At 34.1% G+C, this 24,853-nt stretch overlaps 1 protein-coding gene across 1 annotated transcript in view; it reads left to right on the top strand.

The window, feature by feature from the left end:
- BARX1 (BARX homeobox 1) overlaps positions 1–15,181 on the top strand; it is a 19,867-nt gene extending 4,686 nt beyond the window's left edge. Inside the window, exons 3-4 of the mRNA XM_040359308.1 lie at positions 5,788–5,872; positions 14,145–15,181. Coding sequence (XP_040215242.1) covers positions 5,788–5,872; positions 14,145–14,309 — 250 coding nt within the window. The 3' untranslated portion in view covers positions 14,310–15,181. The remainder of the gene's footprint in view (positions 1–5,787; positions 5,873–14,144) is intronic.
- The last annotated feature ends 9,672 nt before the right edge of the window (positions 15,182–24,853 follow it).

Raw genomic sequence — 24,853 nt, 5'->3', positions numbered from 1 at the left:
ATAATTTATAATTACATACTCGCAGCCCAAATTATTTGTTTACTAATATTCTTGGAATTAAAACGTGTATGTGTATATCTATATAATACAGGTGATTTTTTTATATAGTTTATTTTATATATATATATATATATATATATATATATATATATATATATATATATATATATATATATATATATATATATATATATATATATATATATATAAAAGAGAGAGAGGTGCACTTTTTTATACATTTTATAGAGTAATTTTTTTTCTGCGTTTTAATCTTTGACTCCGCTGTAAAAAAATAAAATCATTCATTATTTTCTAATATATTTGTAAGAAGGTGGTGGATAAATGCCAATATGGTGTTTATTTTTTTAATATTCGACTCAATTAATATTATATTTTCAGCTAACAGCGCATACTCACCACCAAAGCACAAACATAACCATATTTAAAATAAAATAAAAATCTAGTCTGAATTTGGTTTATAGCTTCTGTGGCAAGAGAAATTAAAGAGTTTAAAGTGAACATATCATCACCTAATTTACTGACTACACTACACTTTTGCTTAGTAGATCATAGGCCTTTTGTAAATCATGTTGTATAACATACATGAATGCATCATAAGCTGGTATACAGATTATAAATCATATATAATCTGTATAGCATTAGAGAATAGTATTAAAGTGGAGAAAAAGTGGGCCATTTTTTTGGGGACAAAGTGGGCCATTTTTTGGGGAACACTGACCTGTCCATAATGTACAAGGACAGGAAAGGGAAAACAAAAAAAGAAAAGAAAGTCAGAAAGAAAAAAAAAGAAAGACAATTATAGATGTATGGAGGATAAAGGTACAGATGATAGATAGATAGATAGATAGATAGATAGATAGATAGATATAGAGAGAGAGGGAGAGAGAGAGAGAGAGAGAGAGAGAGAGAGAGAGAGAGAGAGAGAGAGAGAGAGAGAGAGAGAGAGAGAGAGAGATGGATAGAAGAAAGTTTAAACTTACACAGAATGATAAGGAAAAACGACCGTTATTAGCTGAATTCAAATAGAGTAGCCGGTCAAATATATCTCTGTTCTAAAGCTAAATCGATCCTCTATGTGATTTGTGCCATTTATCATTTCACACCAATCAAGCAGAAACATAACTATAACAATATCACACGCTTATTCTAAAATTCCGCATCTAAACTGTTTACTGCTTGTATGTTATAACTGCTGTTCTGGCTCCGGCAATTCGGTTTAATAGAATATGTATAGGATGCTAAATTCCGTACGTTAACGTTGTTTAATATTAATTGCAATATTAATTTATGTATTAATTGTTGTTTAATATATATGTTCAGAGGGGTCTGGCGATGAGTGATTATATTTATTGATACAGTTATATTCAAAGCAACATATTGTTATAATTATAAAGACGGTAAAGTACTTGAACCGTTTGTAGAATTGACTTTACTGAGCTATAAAACGTCTCCTTTTATCGGTAATACCCTATAACCATGTACTGTAGGATAATAATAATAATAATAATAATAATAATAATAATAATAATAATAATAATAATAATAATAATAATTATAATAATAATAATAGTAGTAATAATACAAAAAAAAATAATAGTATAACAATATTAACAACAATACCAACCATGTATAATGATAATACCATATAACCATTTATTCATGATTAATTAGGGGAATTTTCTTTGTTTTGCTCTTGAAAATGTATTAAAAATATTGAGATACAAAATTACTTTATAATAAAACAGTACATTTGAATATAGCAGCTTGAGTAATTTTCTCTGGGATCCAAATTATTTGTTAGCAGTAGAAACTGGAAGATTTTTTTTCTGAGTTGTCTGTAAAGCAAACTTTAATTTTACACCAATATAATGATATTGTGTAAATGTGCTTGTGTATGTATATATAAATAAATTGAACCTCTAGCATTAGAAAATATAAGTTAGTTGGAAATGTACCATCATCCTAATATTCAAAGAACAGTTGAAGGGTTCAGGGAACCCCCTTCCCTGAACCCTTCAACTATTCTTCTCTCTCTCTCTCTCTCTCTCTCTCTCTCTCTCTCTCTCTCTTTATACCCCACTTTTAAGTACACAATGGGGTTTATTTACTAGATGGAGAGTGCACAATCAGGCTCACTTCTGCATATATATATATATATATATATATATATATATATATATATATATATATATATATATATATATATATATATATATATATATATATATATATGTACAGGCATACCCCACTTTTAAGTACACAATGGGGTTTATTTACTATAAATGGAGAGTGCAAAATCAGGCTCACTTCTGCATAGAAACCAATGACCTTCCAGGTTTTATTACCAAAGCTTAATTGAACAAGCTGGGGTTAGAAGATCATTGGTTTCTATGCAGAAGTGAGCCTGAATTTGCACTCTCCAGCTTTAGTAAATCAACCCCATTGTGTACTTAAAAGTGGGACATGCCTGTATATATGTTCAGTTTTTTAACTTTGGCCTGCTTACTGTATTTGGATACAGTTAGGCATACAGATATGTGCTAAAAGTACCTTTGACAGCACCATAGTCTCTATAGACTTCGAATTATTATAACTGGATTAATAATAAGACAGGAGATATTGCCTACAGTAACTATTTAGATTCCAGATTTCAAAACTCTGATTGTTCTTTTTTTTTTTACTAATGTTTATCCACTTTTCATGAATTTACCTCGAATATGTTTCAGAAATCCTATAGACTGAACATTAGGGTCAGATTAATTGAAACTGGAGAAAAAATAGGCATAAAAATGGAGGCTTTGCCAAGTGTCCCAAATCAGCATCTACCTTTTATTACTTACAGGAATCATGCAATATATCTAATGGGTGTTATGGGCAGCAACTCAATTTTTATGATTTTTTTTTTCTGTTCTCCAGACTCAGCTCTTTGCTGTCAATTCATAGAGAAAAATACCCTTTCAGTTAATATATGAATGATCTTTTTTCATTTAGAATGTTTTAAAAGCCACAATAAACATTTAAATCCCCTGTAAACTTCTGCTGGTGATTAGGAAGTGTCAGGAGATAGTTCTGGGAAGCATGAGTTACTTTTGTTGTAAAAGTCAGCTCATTAGCATATGACAGTGTGGATTAAATGTCAGATTTGCTGAGCTTCAGTAAGAATAAGAAGAGTCTCTATACTACAGCCAAGAATCATTCTCAAGCGATAAAGGTTTTTAGAGTCAGTTTGAAGTGATTGGAGATGCTTGCACTTAGAGATTATTATATATGATGGGAGGTTAAGGAACGTGGAGGTGTACTCCATTGCTTTTAATCAGATCCCCACTGTCTGTATATACTGAAAATGAAAATAAGAATGCCATTAGCTGCTGGGAGTATTATCTACACAAAGTTTAGCTAATCTTAATTTTTTTGGTATTTTTTTTTTTTAAATGGAATTCCTACTGTTAACCCCTTTTTAGGGTTAAGCCTCGTACACACGACCGACACAACCGAGGAACTCGACGGGCGAAACACATTATTTTCCTCGTCGATTACCTTGTTAGGCAAGGACAGACAAGGCAAGTTTCTCCATTCCCGTCGAGGAAAAAGAAGACAGGCCCCGTACACACGACCGAGAAACTCGACGGGCAAAACAAATTGTTTTCCTCGTCAATTTCCTTGTTAGGCAAGGCAAGTTTCTCCATTCCCGTCGAAGAAAAAGAAGACAGGCCCCGTACACACGACCGAGAAACTCGTTGGGCAAAATACATCGTTTTGCTCGTCGAGTTCCTTGTTCAGCCGTCAGAAAACTCGTCGAGCCAAATGTTCCCATTGCCCAACGAGGAAATAGAGAACATGCTCTCTTTTTGGCTCGACGAGTTTCTCGGCGAAAAGTGTACACACGATCGGTTTTCTCGGCAGAATACGTCTTCCATCGAGTTTCTTGCTGAATTCTGCCGAGAAAACCGGTCGTGTGTACGGGGCCACATGCTCTCTTTTTGGCTCGACGGGATCCTCGACAGTTTCCCCGTCGAAAAATGTACACACGACCGGTTTCCTTAGCAAAAAAAATCCCAGCAAGTTTCTTGCTGGTTTTTGCAGAGAAACTCGTCGTGTGTACGAGGCCTGAAATTGCATAGACATTCTGGGGTTGCTTTACTAAGTAATTGGAAACTGTTCAGTGTTTCTGAATATGGTAAAACTGTGTTCACTACTGAATGGTGTGCAGGAGGACACAGAATTTTTGCTAACACATAACATCATGATATAAGCGAACACAGCTCTGACATATTATTTATTTATTGATGTATTTATATAGCACTGCATGCAGCGCTTTTCATATATTGTTCATTCACAGTTCTCTGGCCTAAAGGAGCTTACAGTCTAAGATCCCTAGCTCACATGTATACATATAGTACACATACTAGGGCCAGTTTAGTCAGGAGCTTGTTAATTTACTAGCATGTATTTGGGGATGGGAGAAAACCATTGTACCCAGAGGAAATCCATGCAAGCACAGGGAGAACTCCATTTACTAAGATCAGTGAACATTCAGTTTGCAAAGTGTATATTCTGTACTGCTGTTAATCAACCCCCAATATGAGTTAGTTGGGAATTCTGAAAGTCGCCCATATTTTACCAACATTGTGGTTACAGAATCTTCTGTTTGTAGGCCTTAAGCCTCATACACACGACCGAGGAACTCGACGGGCGAAACACATCGTTTTCCTCGTCGAGTTCCTTGTTAGGCTGTCGAGAAACTTGACAAGCCAATTTTCTCCATTCCCGTCAAGGAAATAGAGAACATGCTCTTTTTTTGGCTCGTCGAGTTTCTCGACAGTTTTCTCAACGAAAATGTACACACGACCGGTTTCCTCGGCAAAAAAATATCTCCCAGCAAGTTTCTTGCTGTTTTTTGCTGAGAAACTCGGTCGTGTGTACATTTTTCAGCGAGGAAACTGTCGAGGAACTCGACGAGCCAAAAAGAGTGCATGTTCTCTTTTTCCTTGACGGGAATTGAGAAAATTGGCTCGTCGAGTTCCTCGATAAGCCTAACAAGAACTCGGTCGTGTGTACGAGGCCTCAGAGTAGGCGTACTCTGCATACAAAAACAAACAAGAAAACGGAACAGCTTTAATCAATGGCACAGTTCACATATACTCTGTAGCCTATGTTGCACTTAAAAAAAAATAAGGCCTACAGTGGTAAAATGCACTTGCATGATTCTCTAGCATCAATGGCACCATTATCTCAAACTACACAAAAGCAAGTTTAAAAATGAACATTTATAACACACCCTATAAATCAAAGCAAGGAGACCAATTTGGGAAATGCTTGTGATGATCGGATCATGTAGCAGTTAACTGCTGAATGATAAAAATAAAAATGAAAAGTGTTCCTTTCTGACTTTCAAAGATTTTCCGTCATTCTGGAAAAGGCCTCATGTTTCAGCAATTGTACTTTCACCATGTAAAGGGGGCACATTTCCTCCCTCTCACTTGGGCTATGCTGTAATGTTGGCCAAGATGAGGAGGAAAAATGTATCAGGTCCCAGTAGTGCGGCAATTTAATTCTGCAAATTGGACAGATTTTTAATAAGCAGTTGTCTTCGGTGAGAGATCTGTTCATGTACAGGGACCAGCTCCCAATTCCCAACTACAGTATATTACCATTGCTGTTTCCTGGTATCTCCTTGTTGTTTGATTTGTTCACAATGTACCACCAACTGTCTAACAATCATAAAGGCCAATTTGTAGTAAACTTTTTTTTTTCTTTTACCCTCAGGATAGACCTGGCAGAATCTTTGGGGCTTAGCCAACTACAGGTGAAAACTTGGTACCAAAATCGGCGCATGAAATGGAAAAAAATTGTAAGTGGATTTTGTACTCTGTCCTGTTTAATCTTCATATCTATGTCACTAAGGGGTGGATTTACTAAAACCGGAGAGTGCAAAATCTAGTGCAGCTCTGCATAGAAACCAAGCAGCTTAATTTTTTTTTCAAAGCTTAATTGAACAAGCTGAAGTTGGAAGCTGATTGGCTACCATGCATGCACATTTGCACCAGATTTAGCACTCTGCAGATTTAATAAGATTTCCCAGTGTATCTCCCCCTGTCCTAGGAAATGTTACATTTGCTTTGCATTGCAATTTGACTCTGTTTTCCCCGATTGATTATGTTTTACTTTTTCTGTTCCCTTTAGTTTTCCTCCTTCATCCGATTTCACTTACTTTATGCAATCTCTTCCTGTCTCCATCTTATTCTCTATTTTACTGTCCCCCCTTTTTCTTTTCTGCCCTATACGCCACCCCATCTCCATTCCTACAACCTGCCTCTGTTTTCCCCTCTTTTTTTTTTTTTTTTATTACAGTTAGCTACAGGCATACACCACTTTTGGTTTATTTACTTAAGCTGGAAAAGGAAAAATCAGGCTCACTTCTGCATAGAAACCAATGAGCTTCCAGGTTTTATTACCAAAGCTTAATTGAACAAGCTGGGGTTAGAAGATCATTGGTTTCTATGCAGAAGTGAGCCTGATTTTGCACTTTCCAGCTTTAGTAAATAAACCCCATTGTGTACTTAAAAGTGGGGTATGCCTGTATATAGCACCATCAATTTACACAGTGTATAACATATATTATATATTCACATCAGTCCCTAACTCTAATGCCGCGTACACACGATCGGACATTCCGACAACAAACCCTGGATTTTTTTCCGACGGAATGTTGGCTCAAACTTGTGTTGCATACACACGGTCACACAAATGTTGTCGAAAATTCCGAACGTCAAGAACAAGGTGACGTACAAGACGTACGTCGAGCCGAGAAAAATGAAGTTCAATAGGCAGTGCGGCTCTTCTGCTTGATTCGGAGCATGCGTGGAATTTTGTGCGTTGGAATTGTGTACACACGTTCAGAATTTCTGACAACAAAACTTGTGGTCAGAAAATTTGAGAACCAGATCTCATTAGAGTTAGGGACTGATGTGAATATATAATATATGTTGAGCAATACAGGCATACCCCACTTTTAAGTACACAATGGGGTTTATTTACTAAAGCTGGAAAGTGCAAAATCAGGCTCACAAATTTTTGTTGTCGGAAATTCCGACAGCAAATGTCCGATGGAGCTTACACGCGGTCATTTGTTGTCGGGAATTCCGATCGTGTGTACGCGATTAAGGAGTCTAAAATCGAAGGTCCCTAACTCATATTCATACATACACATACTAGGACCAATTTAGATAGGAGCCAATTAACCTACCAGCATCTCTTGGTTCTATTTTACTCTTCATGTCTCTTGTAGTTTCCTTTCATGTATTCTCCTTTTCTTCATGCTTTCTCTTCCTTTCTCCAATTTAGGGTCACCCTACACATTGTAATCTGACCATATATTCTTTATACAATTAACTTTAGATTACCAATGTAATATCAGGAGACATCTGATCTCTCCAGTCAATTTGTATCTGATCAGGCTGGCTCTTTAGATTATTTAGTTGTTGGTTGAGCTAAAGAAGATTGTATGATGAGATTGTAATGTGTGTAATGAGCTTCAGTCTATATTTTCCTGTCCCACTCCATGTCTCCTGCCCTATTCCCATTTTCTTCTTCCTTCCCTCTTCTCATCATGCTTTAGGGCCAAAGCCATATACAAAGCTCAGAATTATCAGAGTAGAAAATCATTTAACTGTTCTTATTTTACCACTTTTAATTTTGCTTGTTGAAATGCAATTTCAAAAAAGCTGTAATTATTGTTCCAAACACAGGTTACCATGTGATATGTGTGCATTAGGCCTCTTACACATGGACAGCCAGGGGGTGGCAAAAGCAAGAGGTTGAACGATGGTTTTACTGCCCTCGGGCCGCCCACCTAAAGCCTACAATACAGTTTGGGGCTGTTTAGGCCTCATGTACACTGTTGCTGGTAAACGGACATTTAGGAGCAGTTGGGCATTTTTTTCATCTGCTCCTGAACTCTCCTATATTTTATCTTATCAGTACATGTACACAGGGTCATTTATAGGTCGTTTATAGCCGTTTCTAGGCAGTTGAATTTAGAGGCTTTTTCTGCAACCCCAAAAAATGTGTTCAGATTCTGTGTTTAGAGTTATTTCAAGCACCAAACGTGGTAACTCACATTTAGCAGCATTTCGTTTACAGGCGTTTTTCATTATAAAAAATGCTTCTAGACGAAAGCGCGGCTAAACGCGGCATGTAAACGCGGCTAAACGGGCGTTTTTAGATGCCAGTTTCTAGCTGTCAAGTTAAATCGTTCAGGAGAGGTTGAACAATGTCCCGTGTAGATGAAGTCTAAGGCCTTGTACACACAATCAGTCTAAACCGATGAAAACGGACTGAAGGACCGTTCTCATCGGTTAACCGATGAAGCTGACTGATGGTCTGATGTGCCTACACACCATCAGTTAAAAAAACGATCGAGTCCAACGCGGTGACGTAAAACACAACGACGTGCTGAAAAAAACGAAGTTCAATGCTTCAAAGCATGCGTCGACTTGATTCTGAGCATGCGCGGGTTTTGAACCGATGCTTTTGCGTACTAAACGTCGGTTTTGATGATCGGTTAGGCATCCATCGGTTCAATTTTAAAGCAAGTTCTAAATTTTTCGACTGAAGGATATTACGACGGACCCGTGGGGCCCACACATGGTCGGTTTGGACCGATGAAACTGAACTTCAGTCTGTTTTTATCGGTTTAGACTGATCGTGTGTACAGGGCCTTAGATACACTGCAGCCACGTGGCATGTTGAGTTGGTAAGTGGCAGGCAGTATTATGGACCCCAAGTCAATGGGCCCTCACTGCAACAATGAGCCAATTGCTTGGCTTGTGATTGCGGTGCATTGGTTCCAATGGAAATCATTGTTCATCAAATAAAAAATAAATAAAAAAAAAGGTTCTACATGTAAGGAATATCTTTGCTACCTGCATGGCAATACATAGCAATTTACATTTACATTTTGAAGATAATGGGGTTAATTTACTAAAGGCAAATAGACTGTGCACTTTGTAAAGGGCAGTTGCCCTTTGCAAATGCAGTTGCTTCAGAGATTTGTAAATTAGGTAAAGCTTCACTTTGCAAAGCGTACCCAATCTTGTGCAAGGAAAATATAAAAAAAAAATAGCATTTTTACTTGCAAAGCTTCTGCTCATTATTGAACTCTGGAGCGCCTGAACTTTGCAAAGTCTTTTTGCCTTTAGTAAATCAACCCTAATGGACCATTAGCAATTATAAAATAGCAATATAATTTTTTTCTGAGCAGAACTACTATCTGAAATATTAGGTTGATTTATATATATATTTGGGAAAAATCATGCGGTGTAAGGAGGGCAAGCACATCTCCTGACAACCCAAAATCTGTGTTAAAATAAAGAGAAACTAAACCATCCAATCGTTTCCAGGCACAGAAGCTGCCATCTCAGCCTCTGTTTTCAACTGCCATGATACTGCACATGTGATCAGTTATGACACCAGCCATTTGATGGTATGACAGTTTGGTTGAGAGCACAGCCAACGTGACAGTTACATCCCTGATACGTGATGTGAATGTAACTGTTTTTTAAATCTGTTAAATCGATGGGTTTAGTTCCGCTTTAAAGTGGACCTTCACCCTATAAAAATATAATTGTCCCCTGACTTAGCTTCCCTTTTTTACTTGTATACTCCTTTTTAAACTTCATAGCGTTTTGGTGCTGAGGGGGAAAAAGCCCTTTGGGGTCTGTGCAGGCGCCAGACTGACAAAAATGGTGGCGTGGCCAAAACAAAGGAAGTGTCTGAAGTTCCTTTTTTAATGTGTGGTGTGGAGCAAACCGCTTGCAGTACAACCCCATTGATGGAAGTTCAGAGACATTTAATTTTTTGTGAAGTAACTTTTTTTTATAACCTCTAACTGTAAAAAATCATTTAAACTGGTACAGAAGAACAAAAACGTGTTTAGAAATTACAACTACAGGTTATTTTCTTCTGTGCCATGCAACTGTATTAAATTCATGTAAAAATTAGGAAAAGCTGGTTCCATTTCTTTTTGGTGCGATGAGCATCAGATAACACCAGAAACGTGTCATAATGCAACCCTTATGCCTTGTATACACGATCGAAATTTCCGATGAAAAAAGTCAGACGGAATTTTTTCATCGGATATTCCGACCGTGTGTGGGCTCCATTGGACTTTTTTCCTTCAGAGTTTAGAAATAGAACATGGTTTATTTTTTCCGATGGAAAAAAATCCTATCTGAAATTCCGATCGTCTGTGTGGAACTCCGACGGAGAAAAATCCATGCATGCTAAGAATCAAGTCGACACATGCTTGGAAGCATTGAACTTCATTTTTCTCGGCTCGTCATAGTGCTTTACGTCACCACGTTTTGGACGGTTGGAATTTGGTCTGATGTGTGTATGCAAGACAGCTTGAACGGAATTCCGACGGAAAATTCCATCAGATTTTATCCCATCGGAAATTCCGATCCTGTGTACAGGGCATTAGAGAGATGATTATTTTACACCTCACTAATGAGTAATAAAAAGAGCCCTTCTCTTTCTAAATGGCATTTCAAACATATTTTATCAATTCCGGGCTACGTGCACACAGCCGCAAGGATTTTACTGATCATATAGGCATGGTTTTTCTGGCACAAAAGCTCCTGTGTAATGATCCGTTTGTGTTTAGATGCATTTAGGGCCTCATAAGTGAGGCTGAAAAAAAAAAGAGCATTTACAACCGTTTTTTATTTACGAATCTAAATGCAGCTGCATTGTTTTCAATAGACATTCACACAATTGCGTAAACATGCACTGCGTTCAGATCCGTAACACGAAATTCAATGCTCTGTATATGAAGACGCACGTAAACGCGTATACCACTTAAAGAAAGAACAGGACAATTTTCATGCATTAAGAAATGAATCTATTTACTGATCATGAAACAGGAAATTTTCTTCCTTGCCCAATGACTAGTAAAGGTTTTACTGAATGTAGCCTTATGTGTACTTTCTTGTTCTTTATCCTCCTGCTCTGTCTTCACTCCCAGAATGCACGTTTTGCATTTATGTATATGTGTATTTGTGCATTCACACAGCGTAAAATGCATTTAGAAACAGATTTTTTTATTTTTTTTGGCAATGGATCTGAATGTAGCACATTTGTGTGAATAACACCATTGAAAACAATAGAACTGCATTCAAATCCGTAAACCATAGCTAATTCGAGTTACATTTTTTATTTATTTTTTTGTATGCTCTACACTCCTGAGTAGGTAAAATAATGCCTAACATGCTAATTTATACTGCTAGTTGTAGAAAAAGTATAATTTTGCAAGAAGATTGAGTTTTGAGAGTTGGCTATCCTTACACAGCAACTACATAACATGCCACATAAACCAAATAACAGGCCTAATGAAGCAAACATTTTTTTAAAATTGACCCTATATGTCCAATATATTTAATTTGTTCAACTTCTCTATTCCCCCTTGTGTATTTACCTCTGAGACTTTCTTTCCCATCCCTCTTTATCTAATTATCTTCCATCATCTTTCCTCTCCATCCCAGTCTTCATCACCTTTTATTAACCAACTCATCCTTCCTTCTTTTTGTTCCTCCCTTCTTTTATTGCCTACACACAATTTCTCGCTCTCTAGCTCCCTTTAAGTCCGTGTTAGTCTCAGTTACCCTATAACACTAGCCCTGATTTTCTTTTCGTTTTTCATTTTCTTTCATTTACTTTCCTTTGCTTTTTTTTCCTTTCATTTTATTAGCACATACACTGAAGTGTCCTGAAGCTGTAGGCATATCATTTGGCTTTGCAAAATATGTTTTAGCAGTGTCAGTTTTTCCTGCCTTCACATAAATTTTATATTAATATTTGCAATTTTTTTAAATTTTTTTACTAGTGCACACTGTCATAAAAATGTTGCCTCTACAGGAGTTTTGTGTTCTGCCTGTAGAAGCAACTCAATGTTATCCTATGTGTCCATGCACATTAGGACGTTTACAGGCATACTTTCAGATCAACGAGAGGCAGAAAAAAGAAACCCTAAAGCCTCGTACACACATCCGAGGAACTCGACGGACGAAACACATCGTTTTGCTCGTCGAGATCCTTGTGAAACCGCCGAGGATCTCGGCGAGCCAAATTTTCCCATTCCCGTCGAGGAAAAAGAAGACATGCTTTCTTTTTGGCCCGACGAGATCCTCGGCGGTTTCCTCGTTGAAAAGTGTACACACGACCGGTTTCCTCGGCAAAACCGAGAAACTCGGTCGTGTGTACGAGGCCTGAGGCTCACTGGGCTTAAAAAAACGTCTGTTCTTTTTGGAGTAAAAAACGTCCATATGGAGCATTTTTTGTACAAAGTTTAGAGTTTTATGTTTTTTTCTGCCAGTGAGCACCAATCAGAAACGCAAATGAGAAGTTTTTTTTCCTGCCTCTAAAAGTTGGGCCAAATCCACAAAGAAATTGCGGATTTTAGTTTTAGGCAGAAAAGTTACACTGGTGCAATTTTAGTATTTTAGGTAGCGATCCACAGAGCACTTACCTCTAAAATTGCGCCAGTGTAGCTGATCTCCTTGCATCTTAAGCGATCCCTAATTAAAATGGGCGATTCCCATTTAAATTAGGGCGCGCTCCCGCGCCGGACGGACTGCGCATGCGTGTGATGTCATTTTTCCCGACGTGCATCGCGCATACGTAGTTTACGTCGGGCTTTGTGGATAGCGACGGGTTCGTAAAGTTGCGACGGGAAAAAAAAAGTTACACGACAGGAAAAAAAAATCAAATTTTAAAAAAAAACGCGGCGATTGAAAAAAAGGTATGGTTTTGCATGGTCTACTAAAGTTAGTCCATATAAAACCAACCTTAGTTTTGCGCAAGCAAATTCGTAACTTACGCAAATCACACAATGCCTAAAGCTTTGTGGATCTCCGTAACTACTAATTTGCATACGCAAGGAGGGATTTCGACCCGAAATGCCCCCAGCGGCGGATGCGGTACTGCATCCGAAGATTCAACAGCGTAACTAAATTACGGATGTCGGATCTTCTGCCTAACTTGGGAAAAATCCTTTTGAGGATCGCTCCCAAAGTTAGGCACAGAGATACGCAGGCGGAACAGCAGTTCCGCCTGCGTATCTCTTTTGTGGATTTGGCCCGTTGTTCTCAAAAATATGCCTGTAAATGTCCTAATGTGTATGGACACAAAGGGTAACATTGAGTTGCTTCTACAGGCAGAACACAAAATTCCTGTAGAAGCAACGTTGTTTTATTACAGTGTGCATGGAGCCTTATCATTCGTGTTTCTGATTGGAGCTCACTGGCAGAAAAAACGTAAAACTCTCCTAAACTCATCTAAACTTTGTACAGAAAAATGCTCTATATGGACGTTTTTTTTTCTCCAAAGAGAACAGATGTTTTTTTAAGCCCAGTGTGCAAGGAGCCTAAAGCCCTGTACACACAATCGGTTTGTCAGATGAAAACAGACTGTTTAAATCGGACAAATCGATCGTGTGTGGGCCCCATCGATTTGTTTTTCATCAGTGAAAAAAAATAGAACATGTTTTAAATTTAAAAAAACAATCGTCTGTGTGGAAGTCCGTTGACGCATGCTCGGAAGCATTGAACTTCATTTTTTTCAGCACGTCGTAGTGTTTTATGTCACCGCGTTTTGGCACGGTCGGATTTTTGGTGATGGACTGATGGTGTGTAGGCAAGACTGATGAAAGTCAGCTCCATCAGATGTCCGACTAAAAAATGCATCGGATTAGTGTCCATCAGATATCCGATCGTGTGTATGAGGCTTTAGAGTTTATTGGTGACATATGTACTCATAACTGAACACTTTGAATACCTCCTGGTCCATATACGCAAAGATTGAGAAAAGTTATTTTTGTCATTCATACCAATCAGATTCATTTCTTACAATTTACTTAATGTATTTATGTAATGATCACATAATTTCCTGGGATATTGGATATGTGTACCAGTAGTAGAGAACCTTTGGTGTAATTGACCAAACACAAATACCGTAATGTTTTCTAGTTCTAAAGAACACACATGAAAAGAGCTGATGTATCTGTGCTGGTTTTAATATATCTACATGTGCTATATCCTGCTAACGTACATATGTTTTTTATTAAGGTTTTGCAAGGTGGGGGACTTGAATCACCAACGAAACCCAAAGGTCGTCCTAAGAAAAATTCCATCCCAACCAGCGAACAGCTTTCAGAACAGGAGAGGGCAAAGGAGGCAGAAAAACAGACTGAGGACCTCCATTCACCCTGCGAAATTAATCAGGAGGAGTAAAGGACCCCATTACGGTGCCTGGGCAAAACAGCCAAATAGCAGACTCATAGAGAACTCATAGACACTTATCATCAGAAGGATAAATGTCTATAGTGGAATATAAGGAGCATACTGATCTACCTAAGAGCAAAGAAACATTTACCAACTGTCCAGTCCCAATAAGCTCTAAGCATGATGACTTGTCTCTGACTTATCAGCACCTCCCCAGAGAGGTTCCTGTGCTTGCACTGTGGGATTTCAGGGCACCTTGCCCTCTCACTGGTAGACTTTGCTCGTTTTAATTATTCTGATTCCAGAATGTGGATTTTTAATATATGGAATAAAGCACTTAAACTGCAAATTCCAGCAATTTTTTGTTTTCCTTTTATTTTTTTTAAATTCGTCTGAAGATACAGTAAAGAACAAGAGTGACTCAATGGTTAGTAGACAATTCTCTAATATTATCTGTTCTTTATATTTAATATGAAATTTGTTTTGTTCATGTGTGTATGTAAATATATATATATATATATTAAGCAACACCAACATTTCTAACTTTGTCTTGTACCTGTTTTAACTTTGCTAAATTTTGTATTTTAAATATAAAAAAGATGTACAAGACAGGAGCTGCTTTTCAATTTGATATTGTACCCTTACAAAACATAGATTTGGCTTCATTGTCTTAAACATGATTGTTGATCTATGATGTTGATAGGATGATTTTACTATAAGAATATTTTGTATGTCCAGGGAAGGTAAGTGACTTTAGCTGGAATTTTTTTTTTTTTAATATTTGCTTATATGCACCAAAATATTCCTATAGTAAAACACAGATCAAATAAGCAAGGGTAACTGTCCATGTTGCCTAATAAACTACTATTTTTTGCATTTGACATTGCCTCTGATATTTTTTTTAAACAGCTTGAAAAGTTGAGGTTTAATAACCTGATTCAATGTGACAGTATTTCCATGCTCTTTTATATGTTGTGTAAAAAAAAATTGCATATTTCCAAAACATTGCATTAAAAAAATTGTTTTTTAAATATCTGGTATGCCTCTATTTTTTAAACCTTTTTTTTTATCCCAGTGATGTGGCTGGACTATACATGGCAAACAAATAAGGAAGAATTTGTATTTTTTGAGTTTACTCCTTATGTGTTACATTTAGGAAAAGGTCTATACCCTTGTCTGTGCACAATGGGGAAGATGAAATATGTAAAACTTAATTAATACCATGATAAGCCATGTACTGCAACAGTGTTCTGCTCAGTGGCCAATCTATGGCCAATCTATGGCTAATATTTAATACAATTCTGAAAAGTATTACCCCCTACTATAGCCAGTTGATTATATATATATATATATATATATATATATATATATATATATATATATATATATATATATATATATATATATATATATATATATATTTATATTTATTTTTTGTTTTATATATATATATATATATATATATATATATATATATATATATATATATATATATATAGTTAACAAAAAAATTATATAAAATATTTAAAAATATTAAAATACAAAATGTACTATATATATATATATATATATATATATATATATATATATATATATATATATATATATATATATATATATAGTTAACAAAAAAATTATATAAAATATTTAAAAATATTAAAATACAAAATGTACTATATATATATATATATATATATATATATATATATATATATATATATATACTCACACACACACACACACACACACACACACACACACAAACACTATAACTATATGCAGGTGGTCTCAGCCTGTTTCGTTGCCCTTTACCCTCTCTTAAACTACAGCCTGTCAATCAAGGAATAAATAGCGCTAATGACAGCGCTGTTCTCCTAGAGGTCCTAAAATCAGAGAAAAAAGGGAACTTCGTACTTACTATAATTGAATCATTCACTTTGCTCTCCTACTCAATCCAATATATAAATACTATTCACAATACCTCTCCACCACCAGCAGTATGTAATGCAATGCCTGCTGTACTTTTTTTTTTTTTTACAATAAGAGATTTCTTTTTTTTAATTAACACATTTCATATTTTTATTTTAAAGGGCACAGGGAAAGACTACATAATTAGAACCACACACAAACACACACACACACACACACACACACACACACACACACACACACATATATATATATATATATATATATATATATATATAGAGAGAGAGAGAGAGAGAGAGAGAGAGAGAGAGAGAGAGAGAGAGAGAGATAGATAGATAGATAGATAGATAGATAGATAGATAGATATATAGATAGATAGGTAGATGTATCTATCTATCTATCTATCTATCTATCTATCTATCTATCTATATAGATATATATCTATATATATGTATATATATACCTCACACATAAATATATTTATTTTGCATTATATTTAATTCACTATTTTGATAATGATAGAAATAGAAACGAAATTTCAACCAAAAGTCATAACAACTGTTATTTTTTTTTTAGCAAACATTATATAATACTATTTAATAATATTTAAAATTTAAAAAAATACTAACTCCCCTCCTCCTCCATTCCATGCCCCACCCACTCTAAAACATTTTCTTGCTGGCAGTCTGCATGTAAAAGCAGACACATCATGGAAAAGACTACTTTTTGTATGTATGGGGCACAAAATCAAACGCAACCACACAGTAGGAAGACAGGGAGACTTTTCATCTAGGCGCTGATTGTAGGTGGAAAATTACAGGGCTCCTGATTAAAACGCCTTTGAACCCTTTATTTAAAGCAGAGGTCACCCCAGCACACATCCCTATGTCCTTGGGTATCCTTTATTGATGTTGGATTTTTTTTCTAGGGAAAAATAGTGTCTGTGTTGCCCATAGCAACCAGATTTTCTGCCAGTATCAGTTATAAAGTAGAAGGACCTCACTGCCTCCTGCAGCCATCATGTTATAGGTTCATTGATGAGACTTTCCAGGGCTGACTATTATTACACTTCTGGGCTCGGGGGAGGTAGGAAAATCATGCCAGTGTGTTATATACTCATTAATAGGACCATGAAGATGAGGATGATTGATGAAAACAGGAGCAGAAGTAGAATTGTTATCCAGAGCAACTAAACAGCTCTGAAAATGCACAGTTAAAAACAAACAAACACACAAACAAACAAATAAACAAACAGACATGGTGTGAAAACACTTTTGACTGAGGTTTCATGAATAAAGAGAATAAAGAGAAGAGAAACCAAGAATTAAAATAATAATAATAATAATAAAAAATATATTAGTTCTATTATTTGATTTTTCTGCTATTCTCTCTCATCTCATTCATGAATCCTCGCACAAAAGTTATACTACTACTACTACTACCACAATTATCTATCTATCTATGTATCTATCTATCTATATTATTATTATTATTGCTATTATTTTTTTCTCTATAACCTTTCATTATGATATCTATAATATATATATAGTTATTATTATTATTATTAGTATTAGTAGTAAAAAGAGCTTTTGTTCAGGGATTTGTTAAAAATAAAATAGGAATAATGTTATTATTATTAATAATAATAATAATAATAATAATAATAATAATAATAATAATAATAATAATAATAATAACTATTATTATTATTGTAGTTATTAATATTAGTTTCATTATTATTAGTAGTAGAAGTAGTATTACTACTACTAGACATAGTAGTAGTAGTAGTAATACTAATTCTACTACTAATAATAGTAGGTATAATATAAATAATCGATCTCTGTGGTCATGTAAAAAAAAATATATATATAAAAATTAAAACAAGAGTTTAACTTTATTTACTACTACTACTACTAGACGTAGTAGTAAATAAAGTTAAACTCTCGTTTTAATTTTTATAATTTTCTTTTTTTTTTACATGACCACAGAGATCGATTATTTATATTATACCTACTATTAGTAGTAGTAGAAGTAGTATTACTACTACTACTACTACTACTACTACTACTACGTCTAGTAGTAGTAATATTACTACTTCTACTACTAATAATAATGCAAATAATATTAATAACTACTATAATAATAATAATAATAATAATAATAATAATAATAATAATAATAGTAGTTATTATTATAATTGTTATTATTAATAATGATATTATTCCTATTTTGTTTTTAACAAATCCCTGAACAAAAGCTCTGTCTACTACTACTACTACTACTACTACTACTACTACTACTACTACTAATAATAATAATAATAATAATAATAATAATAATAATAATAATAATAATAATAATAATAACTAGATATATATTATAGATATCATAATTAAGGGTTATATAGAAAAAAAATAAAAACAATAATAATAATGACCACAGAGATCGATTATTTATATTATACCATGGAATCCACGGATTATACCTATAAAATAAATAAATGTATCCAGTAAAATAAGATATTATCGTGTAACTTTTCAGTAACCATATTCTTTTCTTCCTCCTATATCAAATTTCCTGTTTGCACTTCACATCAAAACCAACATACAGGGAAATAAAAGAACTTTAATCTGCAGTGTAATAAAACCTTTCTGATAATAAGGAAAGCTCTCCAAATAAGAAATATAATTCTTGGGTCAGGCTCCCAAACAAGAGATGTTTTCAGTCACTCTGATGGGTTTTTGGTGTGAGAAATGAATCACAAGTCATATTATCTCCTGACATTCTCTATATATAGTTTGTTACATTTTGGGTCTTGCTGCACATAAATAACATTTAAAAAAGTAACACGACAATCAGTTATCAATATTACAATTGTTGGCAGGGATGACACATTAATAATCAAATCGTTTGACGTGTTTGTCAATAAAAGTGAACTTGTGATAGATGTAAAATTTATTTTGTTGTGACCAACTGCAAATATCCCAAGAAATGACAAAGTGACGTCATCATGGCTTCCAGGTTTGGGGTCTTGGGTTCGGTTCTTCCCCACCATCTTCCTTGGCAGAATCCTGGTGCACGGGTTACACATTCATGTTGTTTGGGTCCAGCAGAATACACCATGCTCTTTCTGGGTGCCATGTGTAATAAAAAGACTTTATTTCACCGCCAGACTCCCATCACTTGGACTGCAACAAATCGGTTCCCTGCCCCAGGTTACTGCAAAATATACATAGGAAGCTTGTTCTGCCGTGCAGAATCATCATAGAATAGTAAAGAGATGCAGACCAATGTATTTAGGTGAATTATAATCTGTATGACAGAAGCATCCATCTTTGTGATTGAGCGATGGATAGATAGATAGATAGATAGATAGATAGATAGATAGATAGATAGATAGATAGATAGATAGATAGATAGATAGATAGATAGATAGATAGATAGATAGATAGATAGATAAACAGGTCAACCAAAAAAGATAAATAGATGGATAGATAAAATGATATACAAATAGATAATATAAGAAATGATGTATAGATAGATGAAAAGGAATGGTTGTACAGATAGATAGATAGATAGATAGATAGATAGATAGATAGATAGATAGATAGATAGATAGATAGATAGATAGATAGATAGATAGATAGATAGATAGATAGATAATGGTGGTAGTAGTAGTAGAACTTTTGTTCGAGGATTCATGAATGAGATGAGAGAGAATGACAGAAAAATCAAATAATAGAATGTATAGATAGATTGATAGTTGTACAAAAAGACAGAGATTAATATATAGATATGGATAATAGATGATTGGATAGATAGATAGATAGATAGATAGATAGATAGATAGATAGATAGATAGATAGATACATAGATAGATAGATAGAAGAAGAATTGATGGATAGATGGATAGATAGATACTATAAGAAAATATGTATAGATAGGTGAAAAGGATGGCTGTACAAAGAGATTGAGATAGATAGATAGATAGATAGATAGATAGATAGATAGATAGATAGATAGATAGATAGATAGATAGATAGAGAATTGTTAGATTAGTTGATAATATAAGAAATTATGTATAGATAGATACGTTGTAGAAGAAGAGATAGTTGTACAATAGCGATAGAAATTATGTATAGATAGATAAGTTGTAGAAGAAGAGATAGTTGTACAATAGCGATAGATAGATAGATAGATAGATAGATAGATAGATAGATAGATAGATAGATAGATAGATAGATAGATAGATAGATAATGAATGTATAGATAGATAATAGAATAATGAATGGATAGATAGATAGATAGATAGATAGATAGATAGATAGATAGATAGATAGATAATAGAATAATAAATGGATAGATAGATAGACAATAAAATAATGGATAGATAGATAGATAGATAGATAGATAGATAGATAGATAGACAGATAGATAGATAGATAATGAATGTATGAATAGATAATATAAGGATGAATGTATAGATAAATAGATAACCAAAGAATTGATAGATAGATAGATAGATAGATAGATAGATAGATAGATAGATAGATAGATAGATAAATAAATAGTTCAACCAAGATAGATAGATGAATAGATCGATAGATAGATAGATAGATAGATAGATAGATAGATAGATAGATAGATAGATAGATAGATAAAGGATGGATGTATAGATATATAGATAGATATATAGATAGATAGATAGATAATAGATAAAGAATGAATGGATAGATAGATAGATAGATAGATAGATAGACAGACAGATAGATAGATTCGAACAACCGAGCAATACCAATGTAGAAATATATTTTAGTTAATAAAACATCTCCTGTGTATAGGTCTGTGATATGTGTGGTATACTGCATTCATGCAATGATTATATTATTATTATGGAGTAGAATGATCCCATCGGAAGGATCATCTCTCCCGGTGTCAGTGAGCTGTGGGGATTTACCTTCTGTGTTGGGATAATTGGAAGAGCTAATTACAGCCTGCAGCCATCCACAGTCACAGGGATTTGCTGGGACTTGGAATCTGCACCTGTCAGGTTTTCTTGGCAGGAGAAGGTAGAAAGATAGGTCAAAAAGTTAGATAAATTGTCAGTTTATGGAAAGGCAAGTGCAGACACACACCTTCTACAGTCACACTACTGACTCCGGAAGGCGTGTATAGTACAAAATAGTATAGTAAAGTATAATGTAGTATATAGTATAGAATAGTATATTATAGTATACTATTATATGAAAAGATAATAGTATAATATTGTATAGTAAAGTATGATAAGATAAGCGAGTAGAGTATAGTATAGTATTGTACGATAGGATAATATAGTATAATATTGTTGTAGAGTATACCTTAGTAGAGTAAAGTATAGTATTGTACGATAGGATAATGTAGTATAATATTGTTGTAGAGTATACCTTAGTAGAATATAGTATAGTATTGTACGATAGGATAATGTAGTATAATATTGTTGTAGAGTACACCTAAGTAGAATATTAAAGTATAGTATTGTACGATAGGATAATGTAGTATAATATTGTTGTAGAGTATACCTTAGTATAGTATAGTATAGTATAGTATGATAAGATAATATAGTATATTATTGTAGAATATAGTATAGTATAGTATTATATGATAAAATAGTAGAGTATAGTATAGTATAGTATTATATGATAAGATATTATAGTATAATATTGTATAGTATAGTATATTATGATAAGATATTATAGTATAATATTGTAGAGTATAGTATTGTATGATAAGATTTTATAGTATAATATTGTAGAGTATAATATAGTATAGTAGGATAAGATATTATAGTATAATATATTGTATAGTATTGTATGATAAGATATTATAGTATAGTACAGGTATAGTATAGTATTGGATAGTATTGTATGATGAGATAGTATACAGTAGTATAATATTGTATAGTATAGTATAGTATAGTATAGTATAGTATTGTATAGTATAGTATTGCATGATAAGATATTATAGTATAATATTGTAGAGTATAGTATAGTATAGTAGGAAATTATAGTATAATATATTGTAGATTATAGTATAGTATGATAAGATATTATAGTATAGTACAGGTATAGTATAGTATTGGATAGTATTGTATGATAAGATAGTATACAGTAGTATAATATTGTATAGTATAGTATTGTATGATAAGATATTATAGTATACCATTGTAGAGTATAGTCTAGTATTGTATAGTATCGAATGAAAAGATATTATAGTATAATAAAGTGTAGAGTATAGTATAGTATAGTATAGTCTCGTATGATAAGATATTATAGTATACTAGTATAGTATTGTATAGCATAGTATAGCATAGTATAGTATAGTATAGTATAGCATAGTATAGTATAGCATAGTATAGTATAGTATAGCATAGCATAGCATAGTATAGTATTGTATAGTATAGTATAGTATAGTATAGTATAGTATAGCATAGCATAGTATAGTATAGTATATTATAGCATAGTATAGTATAGTATAGCATAGTATAGTATTGCATAGTATAGCATAGTATAGTATAGCATAGTATAGTATAGCATAGTATAGCATAGTATAGTATAGCATAGCATAGCATAGTATAGTATAGTATATTATAGCATAGTATAGTATAGTATAGCATAGTATAGTATTGCATAGTATAGCATAGTATAGTATAGCATAGTATAGTATAGCATAGTATAGCATAGTATAGTATAGTATAGTATAGTATAGTATAGCATAGTATAGTATAGCATAGTATAGCATAGCATAGTATAGCATAGTATAGCATAGTATAGTATAGTATAGCATAGTATAGTATAGTATAGTATAGTATAGTATAGTATAGTATAGCATAGCATAGCATAGCATAGTATAGTATAGCATAGCATAGTATAGTATAGTATAGCATAGTATAGTATAGTATAGTATTGTATAGTATAGTATAATATTGTATAGTATAGTATAGTATAGTATAGTATAGCATAGTATAGTATAGTATAGTATTGTATAGCTCCACCTGTGAAGCCCTGTTGTGAGTGCTGTTAGCAATACACTGCTGGATAGTCAGTAACGTAGAACCAGGGGGTATAGGTTAGTCAGTCGGAGTTCTATATTCAGGGGTAAAGACTGGTCAGTAATGTAGTGCTATTTACTAAGGAAGCTCAGTCTTGTCAGTAAAGCATAGCTGAGTTGTAGGGGTATACTATACTATAAGATTAGTTAGAGCTAAGGGGCGCAGGTACAAGATATTCAGCAAATCAGAGTTCTGTATTCATGGCTGCAGGCTGGTCAGTAATGTGGTGCTGCTTACCAAGGGGTACAGACAGGCTGGTAGTAATTCTGTACGGCTAGTCGGTAATATAGTGCTCGCCAGGGGAGTTGGCTGGTCAGTCATGTAGTGCTAGTATATAGGCGGTGCAGGTTAGTCAGTAATATAGTGCTATTTATTAAGGGGTAAAAGGTTAGTCAGTAAACCAATGTTCTGTATTCACGGGTGAAGAAGACTAGTCAGTATTAATTATGCAATTTACTAAGAGGTGCAGGTTAGTCAGCAATGTATTACTATTTATTAAAGAGGTGCAAGCTAAGTCAGTAAAGCAGAATTCTGTATTATAGTCAGTATCTATTAATTAGGGTACAGATTAATCATTAATGTATTGCAATTTATTAAGAGGCGCCGACTAGTCAGCAAATCAGCGTTCTGTATTCAGGACTGACAACTAGTCGGTAATATGTACTGAATGGGGCAGAGTAGCGCTTTTCTCTGATAGGCACAGGCTCGGGTGGTGTGCAGTACTTTGTATTTATAGGAAGGTGGTTGTGGAGTCCCTAATAGAGTTCCTGGAGAAAGCTGGATGCAGAATGGCAATAATAAATCTGTTTTGGGGTGCAAAGTGTAGCCCTTATGGGTCAGTTAAAAAAAAAAAAACATTTGGCATATAAAAGAATATGAAAATACTGAACAGAAAAAAAAAAAAAAGATGTGATCGGTATTTTCCAAGGCAGTTTCCTCTGCAGTGATTTCATAAAGACCAACAGCTGCCCCTTCCAAATTGTGCCCACAATGCAGCACAATAGTCTCCATGCTGAGAGGTTCACAAACAAATATCACCCATTAACTTTTCATTTCAGGTCTGGTGGTGTCAGGCGCAGGCTACTGGGGTGATTGTGGGTACAGGGGTATCTGCTGGGCAAGAGAGTGCCAAAGTGTCTGCCACACAGAGAATTCTTCTTCTTGTAAAATGTGTAAAATGTATAGGAATCTATGAAATAACAGAGATTAGAAAATCTACTTTCTCCCAGCTATCTCTATGAGCAAAAATGATTTAATTAAAATTCGGAGTTTTATATAGAGCTGGCACCACAGGGTGCTGGTAATGCTGGTAATACTTGAATTATGTAAAAATGATAGATGATATAAATACTATATTTTATTTATTTTTTGTTTGATAGCCATATAGGTTCACAGGTGCACTAATAAAAAAAAACATATAAATGTAGACTCTGATTAATAATAATACGACAAATAAGAAACATAAGAAGAACATGTTTATTATTATTATTATTATTATTATTATTATTATTATTATTATTATTATTATTATTATATT

Source organism: Rana temporaria, chromosome 7 (assembly GCF_905171775.1).
Source record: "Rana temporaria chromosome 7, aRanTem1.1, whole genome shotgun sequence".
NCBI classification, from domain to species: domain Eukaryota; kingdom Metazoa; phylum Chordata; class Amphibia; order Anura; family Ranidae; genus Rana; species Rana temporaria.
The sequence above is the reverse complement of the archived record's forward strand: the minus strand, read 5'-3'. Positions and strand labels throughout refer to the sequence as shown.